Below are 17064 nucleotides of genomic sequence, written 5' to 3' on the forward strand. Positions count from 1 at the left end.
CTTAGAAGCAGCATGCTGTTTGGAACAAGTTTTCCTAAATGCCCTGCTGAGTAGTGCTGCAGGGAGCTGGGAGCTTTTTGGGTACTGCCCAATTCACCACCCAGAACAAAGCCGTTCAACTTACAGAACCTGAGTGCTGAGACCTGGGACCCCTCTCCTGGCTGTGGAGCAGACCCGGGAACCCCACAAGTGCTGCAGGATTGGTGCCATTGCAGATGCTTTTCTCCTACAGTGTTTTGGAGAACTTACCAGAATTTGAGACTGTGCTTTTAAAGGAGAACCAATCAATGGGTTGGGTTTGGGGTTTTGTATAATTCACAGAGAGTCAGGAATGGCATTTCAGTGCTGGTGAAATCAGAGTAGACCTAAAAACTGTTGTAACCCCCCCCCCCCCCCAAAGTATAAAACCATGTTTGAGTTCTGTTTTCCAGAAGATTTGTCCTGGGCTGGGCTGTGCTGTAGAGTACATCCAGCTTTGCAGGTGGGATTTTTGCCTCAAAAGGTGCATTTGTTTCCAGTCCCAGTGAGGATGCCTGTGATTTGTTGCAGTGGGCCCCTGGGCCCTCCTGGCACATCCCAGAGCTCCCCAGAAGGCAGGAGCAGCCACAGGCCCCAGCAGAGCAGTCCTGTGCATTCCCGTTTGGGGAAATAAGCTCATTTAGAAAACCGGGCAGAGCAAGCAACTGAAAAAAAAAAAGTGTGAATTAAATAATACGACTTTGGTGCAAACATGGAAATCAGGTCTTGCTTTTCCATAGGCTGTGGAGCCATCCTTGTAACACAGGAAGAACCATTGTGAGTTCACTGCCAAAACCCAAAAAAGTTATCAAGTAAAGGCAGTTTCTTGCATCCAAAGTCCCTCATTATATTAAAAATATTGCAGCACAAAATTTACAAGTGCATCACAGGACCCACTTGCACTGTTAAACAGATGGCACCTACACAGGACCCAAAAATATGTAACAATTTTAATTGAGCCAGTGCAAAACAGATTTGTGAAATGAAATAAAATAGGACATGCCAGGTCTAATAAGGCCCTCCTTAGAAATTGTGACATTAGTTTTGTAACGGCATAAGAGGTACTCAGAAGCTGCTCCTTAGCAAATGAAGCACTGCCTTGACTTGCTCACTGCAGCCTCTGAAGTTCCTGCTCAACACGTTGTCCCCGCTGTGGCTTTTCCTGGGAGCACTGTGCTGACCCCTGTGGCCACCTGAGGCCGTTGGCCCGGTGTCCTGCTCTGGGGTGGCTCCATGGGCCAGAGCCCTGGCTCTTGGTGAGGACAACAGCCAAGCCCCTCACTTTGGCAGTCGGGAAGGGGACTGTTGGCTCTGGCCACTCCTGAGCTTGGTGTCCACAGCAGGTGGGCTGTTACCTGTGCCCATCCTGCTCCCAGGGCCACGCTGTGATGCCCATTTTGGATGCCTAGCAGTGCATAGAGGGGAGGTCAGAGCCGGGTCCAGCCTCCCAGCACTGCAGAACTGAGCTCCCAAATTTCCCCTCGGTGGCTCCTCTGGTGAAGGATTGGTTCCCTGGGCTGAACTCCGAAGGCAGGTGGTGCCAGCGTCTCTGCTGCTTCCCGGTGAACTAAGGAAAACAGCTGTCCTGCAGCAGGCCAGGTTTCCTGTAGTCATGAGGCAGCACTCAGTGACGCAGGATCAAATGGGGATTTTTCCCTCATTGATAGCACTGGATTTACTCACCTTTCCCTGCAGTCTGAATTGTGACCGATAAAAGAGCCACTTCTTCCACAGCTGAAAAGGGAGGTTTGGTCTGAAATGACATAACACAGAATTCCCAAGTTCCTCCTACATGTGCAGAAGAAAGAGCAGAAAGAAAAACCTAGAACCTCCTCTACTTAGAACTTTCACCTTTGGTTTTTCCTTGGAGTACGTCAGCATGATTTGAACCATGAGGACACGTTAAAGGTGACAACAGTGACCGGGGCAGTCTGCCACCACAGGTTTTGCAGAGGCCAGACACCTGTGTCCTGGGAGTCTGTGAGAATCCCAGGAGAGGGTTGCAAACCCATGACCTGCGTGAGGTGCCATTGCTAAGAGGGATCAAAGATAACCTTATCTTTGCCACTAAACCCCAGCATCCCCAGGAGTGGGAATGCATCCCCGTGTGGGAGTGTTCCAGTGTGATGAGGCTGAGTCAAGTGTGTACAGTAGACTGCAGCATGCGAAATGCAGAGTTGTGGTGTCACGTTAGGGATGACCAGAAGAAGAGGGATGTAGCACAGAAATTTCCTGCAGGAAAATCCCCAACAGGAAATTAGTACCGGCCAGCTGGGGCTGTCCTGCAGTGCGTAGGGCTTGGCATGAGTCTGCATCGCAGCACTCAGAATTCCCTTCCATTTCACCTTGGATCAGCCTGACCCAGCTCCCCTGGGTTACACATGGCAGGTTCATGCCTGATGAATGCTGTAGTTCTTGTTAAATTGAAAAAACTGAAAGGGAACATGGCAAAATTAATTTTTAGTCCATTTTAACTCTAGCCAATTCATTTCTGCTATTTTCAAAATGTATAAAATAAACACAGCCTTGTTGTATTGAGGATCCTCTTGTTCCCATGAATCCTGCCTTACCTCGCTGGTGAGGGGAGCCACTCAGGGCTGCTTGGTGGCTTTGCTGGGCTCTTTATACATGGCTCTTTAGGGTTCTCTCATGCATTCTGAGCCCTCCTGCCAAGGAAGTCTCACTGGTGTCATCTGAGTCAGTGGATTTTATTTTACTTTTTATAAAAAATCCTCTTGCCCCCCAAATTATTTGTGACGGACATTCCACACTGTGTAATAAGGAAACTCTCAGGTATTATCTGCACCAAAATACCAAGTGTAACATGCTGTGATACTGTGCCAATTAGAAGGGAAAATCCATGTAGAGACCGAGATCTGGTTTTGCTTGGGATCAGCCTTTCTGTGAAGAGCTGCTCATTCCACGGTTTTCAATGGACACAGGCAGAAAGGACAAAAAATGGTCAGTGGATTTCTACTTCTGTGTCTCAGTTGGTTACGAATATTCTCTGAGAGGCAGCAGATAAACGTGAGGGAAAAACCCTCTTCATCTGCATGTTGTCCTGTTACACAACGCAGCTCGGAATGCGAGCTGGTGCTCCAGTGACACCTTGGAATGTGTCATGCGTCCATGGAAAATGGAGGAAAAGTAAGAGGGAGCCGATTGTGTTTGAACCTGGCATCCGCTGAGCTCAGTGCTTCCACCTGTGCCGCCTCAGCACCCTGAGGAGCAGTGCAGGACCTCACCTATGTCCTGGCACACGTGCCCTGTGTTGGCTCTCGGTCTGGCATTGGGCTGGAGACTGCACAGAGGTTTAGTCAGGGGCTTCAGCTCAGCCAAGGGCTCGCTGGTTGGGCTCTGTGGGTCAGACGTCCCCAGCCCAGGGCCAGTGCCACCCAAGCTGTGGTTCTGCAGCGGCAGGGCATCGCTGCGGGCACTGAGTGGTTCCGGGTGCATGGCTGATGCTCTGCATGGCATGAGCAGCATCCCTGTGGTGTTCAAAGGGTCCTCCCTGGCTGTGGGCAGTCGGGACCCCTGGGTGCGGCTGTGGCAGCTTTCCTGGCCACACTGTGCACGGGAAGGTGGGCTGCCTCTGGAAGCCAGTACCGTGGGTCACCATGGTGCTGGAAAACGGAGGTCTGAGCTGTGCAGATGATGGGGAGGCTACGGGGGAGGAGAAGACGGAAATAATGACTGAAACTTAGATAATAATTTTATTTATAGTCTAATGTGCAGACATGGCTGTTGCTGATGAGGCTACCAGTGACATAAATAAACTCAAGCAGAAGATGTAAGCGAGTGGATAAATGTAAAGGCATCTTTGGGCAGTGCCACGGATTTGGACATGGACCAAGAGAATTATTTCTGTCCCTTGTGATTCCAATGAAGAGCACAAAGGAGATAATTAGCCCAGGATGCTCCGCATTGCTCTTTCCATCTTGCGCACATTCATGCCCACCAAATGTGAAATGTTCGCCTTTTCCCCTCCGACGTGATGGTTGTTGAACTTATTTTTAGTGTCATTTGATAAGCCTCCCTGCTCGCAGAGAGACATCCCACTGACCCAGCCACTGGTCATTGTCTATACCAGTTCCCATCAAAGCGGGCGCGCTTTGTCAGGTTTCGACTCGAATATCCATTCTGCCTCTGAAGTACAGTATCGGAAGTGACTGGATCATTTGAGCCTTTTTCTTCAGCTGCTCCCTCCTTCCTCCCCCACAGTGTTTCCGCTCACGCTAACATAATTTGGCATCGTCGACGTGACACGACACTGGTTTTTCTAAAAAATTATAATACATACATTGTCGATGTTTGGTGATGGCCGGCGCTCCCGTAAATTTAATTTCCGAATTGATGGAAAGAGGTCTTTCCCACTGCGGAATCGTACCCAACGCTTGGCGCCCCCTCCGCCACTGAGGAATGCACATACAGTAATAGGTCATTCAATGTCAAAAGGCATAAAAAAGATGAGCAAAATCTTCACAGGCTGCTGCTTGCTGTTGCCTTTAATTATATTAATTAAACTTTGAAATTCTCATGCAAAGAGAGTTGCTGGCTTGTGACGCTGAAGAGCCCTTGGAGATTTGCGGGGGGAAAAACCCTGAGATACCAGCTTAGTGGCTACTGCTTTTTTTAATCTAAAAAAAAAAATACACAAGCCTACAACTGCTAGGTATGTTTATAGATGATGATGTTTCATGCGCTACTGAACTGTGAATGCAGGAAAGGGGAAAAAACCACCAGCCACAGTGTCAAGGTCTTGAAGCATCAGTCCCTCCAACTCGGCTCGAGATCTCTGCTTACAGGCTGTCTTCCCGCGGAATAACGCTCTAGTAATTCCTTCCTGTCCCGGGTGCATAATGAAAGAAAGGTGTCTTCAAAAACTAAAGGGCAAAGTCTTGCTCGCTACCGATACCTCGAGGCATCCTGTCTACATTTTGTCATGCGTGTGCACTTTTCAGTGTTAGAGTGACAAGATTTCCAGTCAGAAGGCTCCCGTAAGGCACAACGGAGGGAGCTGGCGAGGGTTGGGGATCTGACATGGCTCTGAGGCACTCGGCTCTGCGCCTGCTTAGCCTGGTGGGAATTGTTATCCTGTGCCCATGGCGAGTAGTCCCTGTGTAAATACCACGTGCCTCCGCCGCAGCTGAGGAACGCTGCGTCTCCACTAAAAGCACATTGCATCCTGAGAATCTGTAGTCCTTAAAAAACAGCAAATAACAAAAATAGAAAAGCATTCTCATCTTTGGTGGCCGTGCGGTCCCTTTGGTGGTGCACGGAGCCAGGGACACATGGCAGTGCTGCTCTCCGGGGCATGGGCAAAGCACCAGTGCGCGGTTGGAACGCGGGCTTCCGGAGCAGGGATGCAGGAACCTGCGGAGCTTGGGCTGGACGATGGTCCAAGAGATGCAAGGAAGGGCTCGGTTCTCTCAGCTGGGTAGGACAGTGGCAATGTGGCTGTCTCTCCTCCTGGTATCTGCTTCTCCTCCTCTACTGAGAGGGAACTCGGGTGAAGTTGATACAGCGGCCCTGAGGGAAGAGAGAAGCTGTTACTGGTGGAGTAACACACAGGCAGAGGTTGCTGGATGCTAGGAGGCTGTAATTGAAATTCAGATGTTTGGGAAAATAACAAACCCATGAAAAAACCTTTTAAGAATTAATGGAAATTATCCAGAGTGAGGCACCACATTTGCCTTACAAATGCAGGCTCTAGGCAAGCGCGAGGACACGGATGACACGTTCTGACACTCCCAGGCCTTCTGTGAGCATAATTCACAAACTCTGGGAAGCTGCAGTGAGCAAACCCAAACCCATCTGACCGTGGGAAGGGAAGAGCATGGGGAAGGCAGATCCTGCTCCCAGATCCCCCCTAAGCCAGGTCCTCATGCAGTGAGCACGTATAGATGTGACTGTTAGCTAGCAGAGCTGCTGCTGATCTGAAACTGCATTTTATTAGCAAGAACCCCACCTCTGCATCTACAAACTCTGTATTTAGGGTCTGTAAATTGCTGTGCGCAGAAGGAAAAGGGGTTTCTCATGATGCCATATCCAAATGGGCACCATTCACCCTCCATAAAGGGGCACAGGTGGAATCCTGACAGCTTTCGATGCAGCAGAATGAAACAAATCCAACAGTGAAATCTTAAACCTTTTTTATTCACTTGGAGCTCATTTAAATGCCTTAACTCCCACAGGGTCATGGGGCATTAGAGTAGAGTGTGCTGCCTCAAAGCAGCTCTCTGGCACAGCAGCGATTCCTTCCCTTTGGTCACAGGCATCTGTCAAGGACGGTGCCACGCGAACAGTGCTGGATTTGGAGCAGGCAGCACTGCTTCTGCTCTGAATCCTTATTTCTGCTTTAAGAGATGCACTGCTGGAGGGAAATTACTGCTTCCTGCTCAAACCTGGGAGATTATGGAATTGCCAAATGAAATTTGGGCTGGATTTCATATTCCTGTCATTCATTTAATTTGATCTTCAGTTTTTCTGGGTATCAAGGAGGGTGATGGCAGAGAGTTATCTGGCATGACTCAAGCAGGTCTTGGCTGGCATGAGAAGGGCAGTGTTCTCATCAAGGGGTTTCCTAATGTTTCAGTTCTGTCAGCTGTGTAAGAAATATAAAACCGGTGAAAAGGTGGGGACAGGAACTGTAGGAACTTCTGGCTGCCACCATCTGTATTATACATGTAGAAGAGATGCAGAGAGATAAATCATGGAATCCTTTAGGCTGGAAAAGCTCTTCAAGCTTTTTTTCACCCAGTCCAATCATTCCTCCAGCACTGCCAAGGCCACCGCCATGTCCCCAAGTGCCACATCCACATGCCTTTTCCTGCCAGGATGAGTGGTTCCAGGCGGAGCAGGGCGAGAGGAGAACCTTAAGCAAGCACTGCCTGTTCTGGTTCCCCACTCATGCCCCACATCTCTGCCCCCAACCTCCTTATTCCATGACTCACGGCGAAGAGAAGAGAGAAAGAAGTTGTGTGGTCAGGCAGGTTGCCCATGTCACTGGCAGGGAAAACACCCTGAGCTGGGGAATCTCAGAACCCTAAGATATACCAGCTCTCCAAACACTCTCAGCATCAGACAGTAACAGGTAATAACAAATACACTGTCAGTTTAAGTGGGAAATTCAACCATTTGCATTCTAGATAGGCAAACTGAGGCAGGCAGAAAATAAAAGGCTTGTTGTTCACTTGTTAGGGGTTTATCACTTCAGATCAATATGAGCTGCAGGTTTTCATTACTAGAAACTCAGTGATGTGACCAACAAGCACTTTCTCCTGCAAACTGGTGTGGAGAAAAAGAGGCGGACTCACGTAAGTCCTTCCTCGAAAGGCATCCAAAGCCTCCCATGCAGTGATATCTGTGTCATCACTGAGACCAGCTTTTAGAAACAGAATATTAAATTTTTCTTCTGATTAATCTGACCTTTACAGAACGAACTATTTACTTAAGTAGAAGCACTGTTTACCAAACATTAGTCTCACCAGTCTGGTTTTGGCCTTCCCAATTAAAACACGCGTTCTCCATGTAACCAATTCCACCAATGCATTCCCATCCTGGTGGCATTGCCAGGATACCCCAGTGTGGGGAGTAACTGTTACACTCGTGTCCCTGTGCTCAATTAAACCATCAATCCAACCAATTTGAGTTCTGACGTACCATGCCTTGTAAATCACTGGTTCATAAACCTTAACAATACCAACATGTAGTGAGTATGAAATTGCACTAAATTAGTGGTTTAGCACTACAGTAATTAAAAAATGAGTTATGCATGCATTCTGTGATCTTTGTAGGGAATATGGGAGCTGTCTCTACGCACCAGATCCAGTAGGGAAAACCCCAGCCTTCATGCTCACAGACGCACCAGAGGTACTGTGGGGGAAGAGTGTGGCAGGCAACAAAAAAGAGGAAAGAGATCTATAGCAAGGGGGGTTTACCTAAGAAGGAATTATTTTATATTACATCAAAGCCATTTATCCAGTTGTTGAATTTCTTTCTGAATCTAAGTTACAGGGCAAGGTGGAAATTCTCAGAGGGCACAGGATCTCAGGGACTGGGTGCTCGCTCACACCAAACCCCAGGTTAGAGCCTCACCTGGCAATGCCCGAAACAAGGCACCAAGAGGGGCCTGCAGGGGCAACAGTGAGTCTCTCTCCAAGCCCATACGGCTCTGTGGCCCGTGCTGAGGGCAAGGGGGGAAGAGACATCCCTTTGGGACAGTGTCCACCCTGGGCCTGGAGCTTGGCTGTTGATGGTGGCCAGCCATGTGTGACGAGCACTTTGGGCTGTCTGTGTGAGCAGACACATGCTGCTGTCCCACAATCCCAGTGGAATTCTGGGCTCCGGCAGGGGCAGGAGAACACGGCAAGGGCTCCTCTGGAGCCCCTTCAATGTTCATCAGGAATTCAGGAAGGGCAGGTGAAGCAGGCTGGATCTGGGATGGGATGTGACCACACTGAGCCTCCAGGCTGAGCTGCTCCACCTGGTCTAAGGTGCTTGTCCTTGTGTATGACTGGATTCCTTTAGCATGGCCAAGTAGCTGTATCCGTGGGAAGTTTCCCTGGGCACTGCTGATGTGTTCAGCATCCGGCTGAGGACTAAGATCAACTGCTTTTCCCAGAGCAGCACCTGGCAGTGTTCTGCCGGGACAGTTGTTGCCCCGTATGATACCCAATGTCCCAAGAGCTTGGCTTCTCCTGGCCTGGGAGGACTGAGATCCCCACTGCCCATTGCTGAGACTCATGTGCTCCTACCTTGGCTGCAGTGTCCCATGAAGAACACATGCCCTTTTGGGATTTGGCATTGATCCTGCGCTCCATGATCAGTGCCTGCAGAGCCGTGAGAAAGGAGAGGGCTTCAGAATAATGCCCCTCCTGAGACATGAATTGAACACTGTCATTTCTGTTGCCCCATTGTCACAGCACTACCAGAGCATCTTCCATCCCTCATGGGCGCATCCCTGCGAGCCCAAGCCTGCGTCCCTGGGAAGCGGTCTGCTCCCGACAGCTCCCCAGGGCAGCCTGCCCAGGCTGCTGCTGCACTTTGGGTCAGCAGGCAAGAACCTGCTTTACCTGATTCTGTTTGTTCTCACATGCACCCTGCACTTTGCCTCTCTGTAAGGATCAAAGTTGAGAGCAGTGTGTTCTTCCCTGTAGCCCTTGCACAAACAGACAGGACTGTGTACACCTTTTCCTCTTTGTTAATGCACGGGAACAGGCCATTTCCTGCTTTCCACACCTCTTCAGAATCATTGCCTCCCCATCTGCTGCTCACTGGGATAACAAATGTGCTCTGGACCTACACACTCATGTGCAATGGTGACAATAAAAGGGAATTCTGAGGGAGTAAAGCTGGGAGCGATTCAAACTGGGCACTGAGGTGCCAGTGCCTGGCAGCACCTGCCTCAGAGTCCTGTTTCCTTGCTGAATTGATCCTGGCACTTCCTCTGGGCAGTGGGAGCGGAACCAGAGCGCCTGTGCGGGGCCAAACCCCACTGTCTGACAAGACCCTCAGTGACCTCCCCATTCCAGAGGAGGCAGAAGCAGCATTACCTAGAGCCTGTGTCCCCTGGCCCGTCTGGGCACTAAAATTCCTCTGGCATTAAATTTGACCGCTCCTTCCCTGGCTTCACTGCCTGGGATGTATTTTAGGTACAATACTCACTCACCCCATAAATACCCACTGACAAGTGTACATTGGAAGGGAAGTTTATTATTTTTTAAAGATCGCTCTTTACTGTGGAGAAGGGCTGCTAACCCACCCCATCCTGTGCAGCTCTGAACAGCTCTCAGGGACTGGAGCTGGCATCTCTCTCCCACTTGCTCGTTGTCCCTCACAATGTGGTAATCCCTCATCCCGGAACCCCGGGACGCTCGGGGCGTTGTGGGCGTTTGAAACTGACTTCCCACCCTGCTGACACGAAGCTGAGTGCTGTGCTGCTGGGCTCTGAGTGCTCAGACCTCCCTTCTGCCCAGGTGTGCTGCTACCAGCACGTTTGTCTGATGTCAGGCAAACCCATTGCCAGTTCCCCCTCTCACCTGTGGCAGAGCCCACATGCTGCCATTCTGCAGGTGGCACCTGGAGAGGTGCCGGTGCACAGCCCTGAGCCATGACATGGGAGTAGGGCTTTAACCCCTGGAGAGCTGCCTCACGGCACTACCTGCTGCTGGAAGGACCATTTGTCACACAGTTCATCAGCAATAATTCCTTAGAAGATGCTCCTGAACTGGTGTTACGGCTGCAGGCACCGGAATTGTTCCTGGGGCCACCTGAGGCAGCTTTTCCCCAGAATTCCTGAATTGCTGGCTGAAACACCCCTGACAGAGCTGAGGTGAGATCTGAGAACACCGCAGGGTGGGCTCAAAGACCTCCTGAAGTGACTTCCTAAAGTAACAACACCACCATGAAGAGAAACAAACTACAATGGAACAGTGCTATTTGAGCCCTAACAAGAATTTGGTTTTTCACTTTTACAAATTTTGCCAGCAGCTTCAGTGGAAAGGCATGTTAATTTGTGTATTTTCCTCAGATTTATGTAATGTAACCTCCTTAGCATGTATGCGTGAACCACACGATCTTTCCCAGCAATCCTACAGTCCTGGAGGTCAGCTTCCAAAGGTCACGGGGTCTGGGGTCCAGGAGCTGGTGTCACAAGGGAACCCAAAAAAAGGTTGCTGTGAGGAGAAGGTGCCAGCACAGTTACAGGTGCCTCACAGCCACCTTCCACCCCTTGGACCTGCTTTAGATGTGGGCAGTAAAGGGCAGGAAGACAGGAGTAAGTTGTTTTAAAAGATAGTTCCTGTCTTTCGCACCTGATAAATGCTGTATTTTGGAGCACAGGCCGAGAAACCAAACCTGCCAGGGAGAGGTTCCAAAGAGGTCGTTTAAAGATGCTCGGTTGGAAGATTTTTTTTTTTTTTTTTTCGGTGCCTGTGATTTAGATGTGTGTTTGGAGCAAACACTGAGGAGAGGAGGGCATGTTTATGTGTGAAATGCTGCTGTTGGAACCCGGGGTGGCTCATGCCCACTTCGTACCCGCAGCGCAGATGGAACTGCACATACCTGCTGCTGCCCTGGGAGCCAAGGGTATTTGCCGAGGTATCTTTAGTGGGCTGGCAGCTTTGAGGAAATGCCAGCTCTTCACCCACGAGCAGCACTTACTTGGGTACTGGGCATATGGACAAGTCAGCACAGCTGCTCTGTCTTGCAAGTGCATGTCACCAGGGGTGTACCCCTGTGGGACCCGGGTCCAGGGGCTCTGCAGCCCCCTGTGCTCTGTGGCACCCAGGGAGAGCCACCTGCACTCCACCTGTGTCCTGGTGCCCTGCACCCCATCGTGGACAAGGCGGAATAGAGATGGCACAGGGCTGTGGGCAGGCAGGGAACGGGCAGGAGTGGGTGCTGGGCTGGCGTTGAGCACTGGCCATCCTGCCCTGATGGGTTTGGGTAGTGAAGAAGGGAGGGATTTCTTTCCTTTGCCAAGTTTTCTGTGACTGCTGTATTCAGCAGTTCTCCAAATAAACTCCTGCCTTGACCGAGAGTGGTTGTGACAAGCTGCCTGTCCTGCGAGCTGGCCTTCCAGGGCTGGGAGGAGGGAGTGTCGAGCTGCTGAGCCGGCCGGTGAGCCTTGGGGGAGGATAAAACTGGCTGCGTCTGTAGCATCTGCTTCAAAAGGAGGTTGTGGCAAATATTTTATTCAGCAGAGCTGGAGGTCTCCTGTCTCTAGAGGGCAGGAGTTTGTTGTTTTCCTCATGCAAGGCAAGCATTGCTTATGCAAAAGGAAAGGATGTGGAAATGGCCTGGAGAGCCCCTGTTTTTCCAGCAGGGATCCTCTGGAGCGAGGGCCCTGGCTCGCTCCCCCTGACCCTTGGCAGTGAGCCTCCCTCGCTCCCAGCGTGCTGCCTCCCTGGAAGTACCTCCCTGGCCTGGCAAGGTCTGACCCGTTCCTGAAGGACATGCTCTTGGTTCTGCTGTGGGCGCCTGCCAATGGAGGGCTCTTCTCCTTCAGCTCTCCGTAGTCCTTGGAAGGCCGAGTGAGGCCATTCCACTGCCAGAGGGAAGGTGCTCTGTGTCCTGGCGCTGGCCCAGTGCACACCTTGCCCGCTCACGCCGCTCACGCAAGGACACCACTCAGCCACTCAGGCACGTGCTGCCAAAACCAGGACACATCTCCTGCCATCTCCACAGTGACATACAGAGCTGTCCCTGGGACAGCTCCCTCTCCTCCCATGGGACACTGGGGGGTTGGGTTGTGATTCTTGCTTCCAGGTGAAGCTCTGAGAGTCACACATGCAGCGCTGCAGCACAGGGGAAAAATGGAAGTGAGGTTTTGTCTGAGACATGTCTGCTCTTTGAGCTCTTCCCAAAACTTCTGGGATGAATCCCTGCTATGAGTGGGGATCCCATTTATGTTATGGGGGGGTCTCTACACAGACTGACACCAGGCCTAATCTCTAGTGCCAGTTTCCTCATGTCAGCATCCTAAACAACTTTGTGAGTTTGCGACATCTTTTTTAGGAAGAAAAGAAAGATAATATGCTACTATAGAGGCATCACGCTTCAAGTCTCGTAGAATCAATAATCAGCCCGCTGAAACCATAAATTAGCAAATCCTACTGCTGTGGGGCCTTTTTTATTTATAAGGACAAAGAATATCCAAAATATGGAGTTCCTAGGGATGGCACCTCTAAAGCACAAGTTAAACATTCCCATCATTCTTCCTTCTTCCCATCTGTGCAGCCACTGTGAGAAAAACACAATTTATCCTTCTCTGAAATCAGGCGTAGCAACAGATAAACCAGAACTGTCAGAAGACCTGTTCTCCTCAAACTCCACTGCTCCTCTATTATGACCTCAACTTGGGCCTCTCCTAACATCCCTTTCCTTTAGGAATACTTCCCAGTGTCCTTTTCCTGATCAATGCTTTAACCTGGGCCTTTCTGAAGAGACACTCTCCTCTTCAGATGGCTCAGAGATTTAAGACCCACCTGCTCTACAGCTTTAGGTGCGTAAGTCACCCAGGGTCATGTTCTGAGCCTGTATTGGAGCAATGGCACAGCATTCAGACCCCAGCCCAAATCCTGGCCTGTGGATTATCCAGCATCTGACTGGCTTTCTGACAATGGCTTGTAACAAGAGAAGGCAGCCCAGTTCTGTGGTATTCAGGACACTATGGAAATAATTTTAAGCTAGTTATCATACAATTACTATGACCAAAATATCCACTTTAGAAATTCTGTGGGAAGATGTCAACCTATTTGAAGTAGTAGGCAGGGTTTAAGTGGGGGCTCTTAGGAGGAAGACTGGCAAGGCTGCGGCAGGAGGGTGCAGCTTCCTGGGGTTGTGCCCACTTGGCTGGGGCTGGCTCTGGCTCTGGAGACAGGAAGGGAGAGCCCAGCAGGACCCTCGTTCTGCACACACACACTGCACGTGGCAGCCCTCTAGATGCCACTGTGACCCAGCTGTCCCAGCTGGTGACAATTCAGTGCTGCTGACAGCAAGCACATGACCAGGAAGGACACGGGTGCCAGGCTGTTCCCCACCCCTCCACCACATCAGCTTCCCTGGTACCACAAGAGTAAGCTCTTCTTCCTGCAGACAAGCCCCCCAGCACATTGTTAGGCTTTGGCTGGCATGCCAAAGGGATTAGTAATTCAAACTTCTCAGATATTTAGGCATCCCACTCCCCAGCAGCATTCTCTGATTTTGTACTGCCAAGGCATTTGCTACGACTCCCCTGCAGGTGCCAGTGTCACTAAGTTACTGGCTCTGTTAATTTTTAGGCTCTGCTTCTGCTCCTGTGTGCCTTGTTGAAAATCAGGAACAGTTTCTTTAAAGGCAGCTGCATAATGGCACTGGGATGTGAAGGGTCCCTGGACTGCGCAGTGACAGGGTGCGGTCCGTCAGGGGCTCCTTCCGGGCCCCCCCAGCTGGCCCGTCACACACAGTGCTGGCAGCCGCCAGGATGGGTGCACTGGGCTGTCCTCTCTCCCTGCCTTCGGAATGCGGCCTGGGGCTGGAGGCTGTATTCTCTGAGATGTTTCTCCTCACTAGAAGCCACTGCTACAGGCGTGCCTATGGAGGTGCCCCTGTTCTCCAGCAGTCAGGACAGGTCTCCTGGGGGAACATGGTCAGGTTGCATTTCCTCCCTTCCCTGTGCATTTTTCTTGAATGTCCGTTTCCAACAACTACTGGAAAAAGGGATTTGGTGGGGTTTTTGGGAGAGCTCCAAGTGCTGAGGAGGGACAGGGTATTTATGGCATTTACTCCGTTGCTGTGCAGATCCCCTGAATCCCAGCTGCTCTGTGCTGTGTTTCCTCTGAGGAGCTCTCCCAAAACCCACAGGAATCAGTGCAGACTGCTGAGTCTGTTCTGGTTTTCAGTTCCCACCTTTGCCTTTCTCCCTTTTTTCCTTCGCTCAGTTTAATTTGTATAATGAGTGAGGGCTTTGGAGGGGCTTTGTTACACATAAACCCAGAGATGGTGGCATTAAGTGCATTTGCTAAATTAATAAAGAAATCTGCTCGTTTGCTGTAGGGTTCTGTTGTTGATTTGGGAACAGTGAGCTCTTGCAAATCTCAGCTTTCACCTTGCCAATCCCCGTATCCCTCTAAGTGCACTGCAGTTCCTTGGAACCTGTTGGGGGTTGGTGCTGGCATCCCTTCACTAGATCACATTTATGCATTAGTGCCATCTGTGCCTGCTGCACCTTCTGTGAGCCAGCCCGGCCAAGTGACTGGCAGTTATCTGGGACTGCACACAGAAGGAGAGGGAAGAGAAAGGGGGGAAGGAGGAAGTCAGTAAGGATGGCACCTGGGGCTTCTTGTGTGCCGGTGGGTCTGGGGAGCACAGACCTGCACTGGAGGTCCCTCCCTGCCACTGCTGAGTCCTTCCTGCGGCTTTCTCTCTGACTAAGAGAAGTAAATACCTGTCTCATGGCATTCAAACCAGTTCTCCCCGTCCTTGTGTTCTGGAGGAGAGACAAAGTGCCGGGACTTGAGACAAGAAGCCGCTGCAGTCGGGGGACAGTGCTGGGCTTTGCACTGTGCGGTGTTTCCCTCAGGGCAGGGCTGGGCCCGAGCGGTGCCGTGGTTCTGTGAGCACTGGGGCAGGAGGGAATGCAGGGGCGGCCATACTGGTTTATCTATTGGCCGTCTGTTCAGGGTCTCTGCTGGTAAAAAAATCTCGTGCGTGAAACGACCTGTCAGGAGTTCTCCCCATCAATAACGGGACAGGAGGGCGTTTGCTGCTGTTCCTGTGCCAGGAGCTGAACTGCTCCCAGCACCCGGGTCCGTGTGGATGGAGTCTGGGTGCATAAGAGATCATGAACTCCCAGCTGAAAGTTCAGATTGATTTGTCCTACACAGGCAGGTACAAAGTATAAGAGCAGATAGAGATACAAATGGAAGAGTTCTTACACTGAATGTAACTGTCTGCTAAGAATTTAGAAGTGAATTATCTGGCTTAGAAATTAATTAAATCATTGCAGCGTCAGTCTGTCCAGAAAAATAAGGTGCCTTACCCAGCCTACCTTACATCAGGGAAGGAGCACACGAGCTCCTGGCAGGGGGGGCTGAGCAGCCTCCCGAGCTGAGCACCCTTTCTGACAAAGCTGCAGAGTCACACCTTCCTCTCAAAGCAAGACTCACCTGTGTGTGTGCCTGGACACTGCCCACAGTGAGGGAACTCTCCTTCTCCTAACTAGGTTTATAAATATTAACGTATAATAAGTACATCTTTCTGACTTTGTTCTGAATGACCACTTTCACACTGTGGAGTCTCTTCCACTTAGAATAAGATACTTGGAATTCAAGATTTGCTTTTTCTTTCTTTCCATATGTTCTGTGTTAAACATATGCTATACTTTATATTTAAAAACTAGCAGCAGACTGAAAAAAAATTGCCCACACTGCACCACAAAAATATGTTTGCTTCATTATCCAAAGCTTCTGGGTTTCTGTAGTTTTTTTTACCAGGCAGGAGGAAGCACCCTCGAGGGCACTCTCAGAATGGGAGATAACTCAGAGGAGCTGTAGAGAGAGGGAACATCTGGTTCTCACTAAAGCACGGATAAGGCTGGCCAGACCTTAGAGCTGTACACAGCCTGGTTGAGGTGGTGATGGAGTTGTCAGCTTTGGAATTAAGGAAGGAAGCTCCTCCACTTCATTCAGGAATTGGCCTTGAGTACTTGGGTAACACTTGAGCCGGCATCTCCTGAAAAGCTGCACAGATGCAAAAGGAAAAGGAGCAGCGTATGCCGCGTGTGTAGGTCCCTGCCCAGCGCCCTCCCCTCCCGCGTGGGCTGACCCAGAGCTTGCTCCTGGGCATGGAAGTGCAGATGGCTTGGCTGGGGGGGCACACACCTGGGCACAGCACAGGGCCAGGCCAGGATGGGCATCCATCCAGCAGCACTGAAACACCAAGGAACACACTCCCCACTGTTTCATACCTGCCTGGCCTGGAAGGCTGGCTGGGGGCCTGGGGGATGGCACTGCCAGGGACAGTGTGCTCGGAGGCATGCCCAGAGCCTGGGGCAAGGCTGGGGGCTACTCCCAGAGCCCAGCCTGATCCCTGGCTGCACTGGGCCACAAGGAAGGGCACAGTCAGATCTTCCCAAAGGAGCTGCGCATCCTCCAGAGGACCCTGACCCAGCTGGCAGGTGTGTGGGCACAGCACAACCCCTACAGTGTCATTGGGAGCCTTGTGCTGAGCTAGCTCCTACCTCCTGCCTGAGCAGACACTTGGGAATGCCAGCAGGAGGAGGACACTAGAGTTCCAAGGGATTTGACAAAAATTTGAATTATCCCACCTAGAGAGTTTCAAGTTGCCTGAGGGATCGGATTGGTTTGATTGGTCAAAGGAAAGGAACAGCCCCCCCCCGCCGAAATCCCTATGTGAGAGCTGGGAAATGGCTCGCAGTGGTGAAAAGGAGGTAAGGTGTAGGAATGCCGTGATAAATGGTGAATTTGGGAAAGGTGGCGGGGTTTGTCACTGCTATTACAAAACCCAATTAAGCGTGGTTGCCATGGCAACGCCATGTTTGTT

General features: G+C 50.8%; 2 protein-coding genes across 7 annotated transcripts in view; one reads left to right on the top strand and one right to left on the bottom strand.

Annotated features, from left to right (window-relative positions):
- The window catches only part of LOC121664023 (collagen alpha-1(I) chain-like), a 225722-nt gene that overhangs the window by 191805 nt on the left and 16853 nt on the right, over positions 1-17064 (top strand). The gene's annotated exons all lie outside the window — the stretch shown is intronic.
- The window catches only part of ANTXR2 (ANTXR cell adhesion molecule 2), a 79256-nt gene continuing 65904 nt past the window's right edge, over positions 3713-17064 (bottom strand). Inside the window, exons 17-18 of one of the 2 annotated variants that reach the window (XM_042026984.1) lie at positions 8775-8849; positions 3713-5547 (exon numbers count right to left, since the gene is read on the bottom strand). In XM_042026984.1, coding sequence (XP_041882918.1) covers positions 5509-5547; positions 8775-8849 — 114 coding nt within the window. In that variant the 3' untranslated portion in view covers positions 3713-5508. The remainder of the gene's footprint in view (positions 5548-8774; positions 8850-17064) is intronic. The other variant, XM_042026985.1, reaches the window with a different exon arrangement.

Source organism: Corvus kubaryi, unplaced genomic scaffold (genome assembly GCF_017639235.1).
Source record: "Corvus kubaryi isolate FWS band 111438036 unplaced genomic scaffold, C.kubaryi_AGA036_p1.0 37292, whole genome shotgun sequence".
Taxonomy (NCBI): domain Eukaryota; kingdom Metazoa; phylum Chordata; class Aves; order Passeriformes; family Corvidae; genus Corvus; species Corvus kubaryi.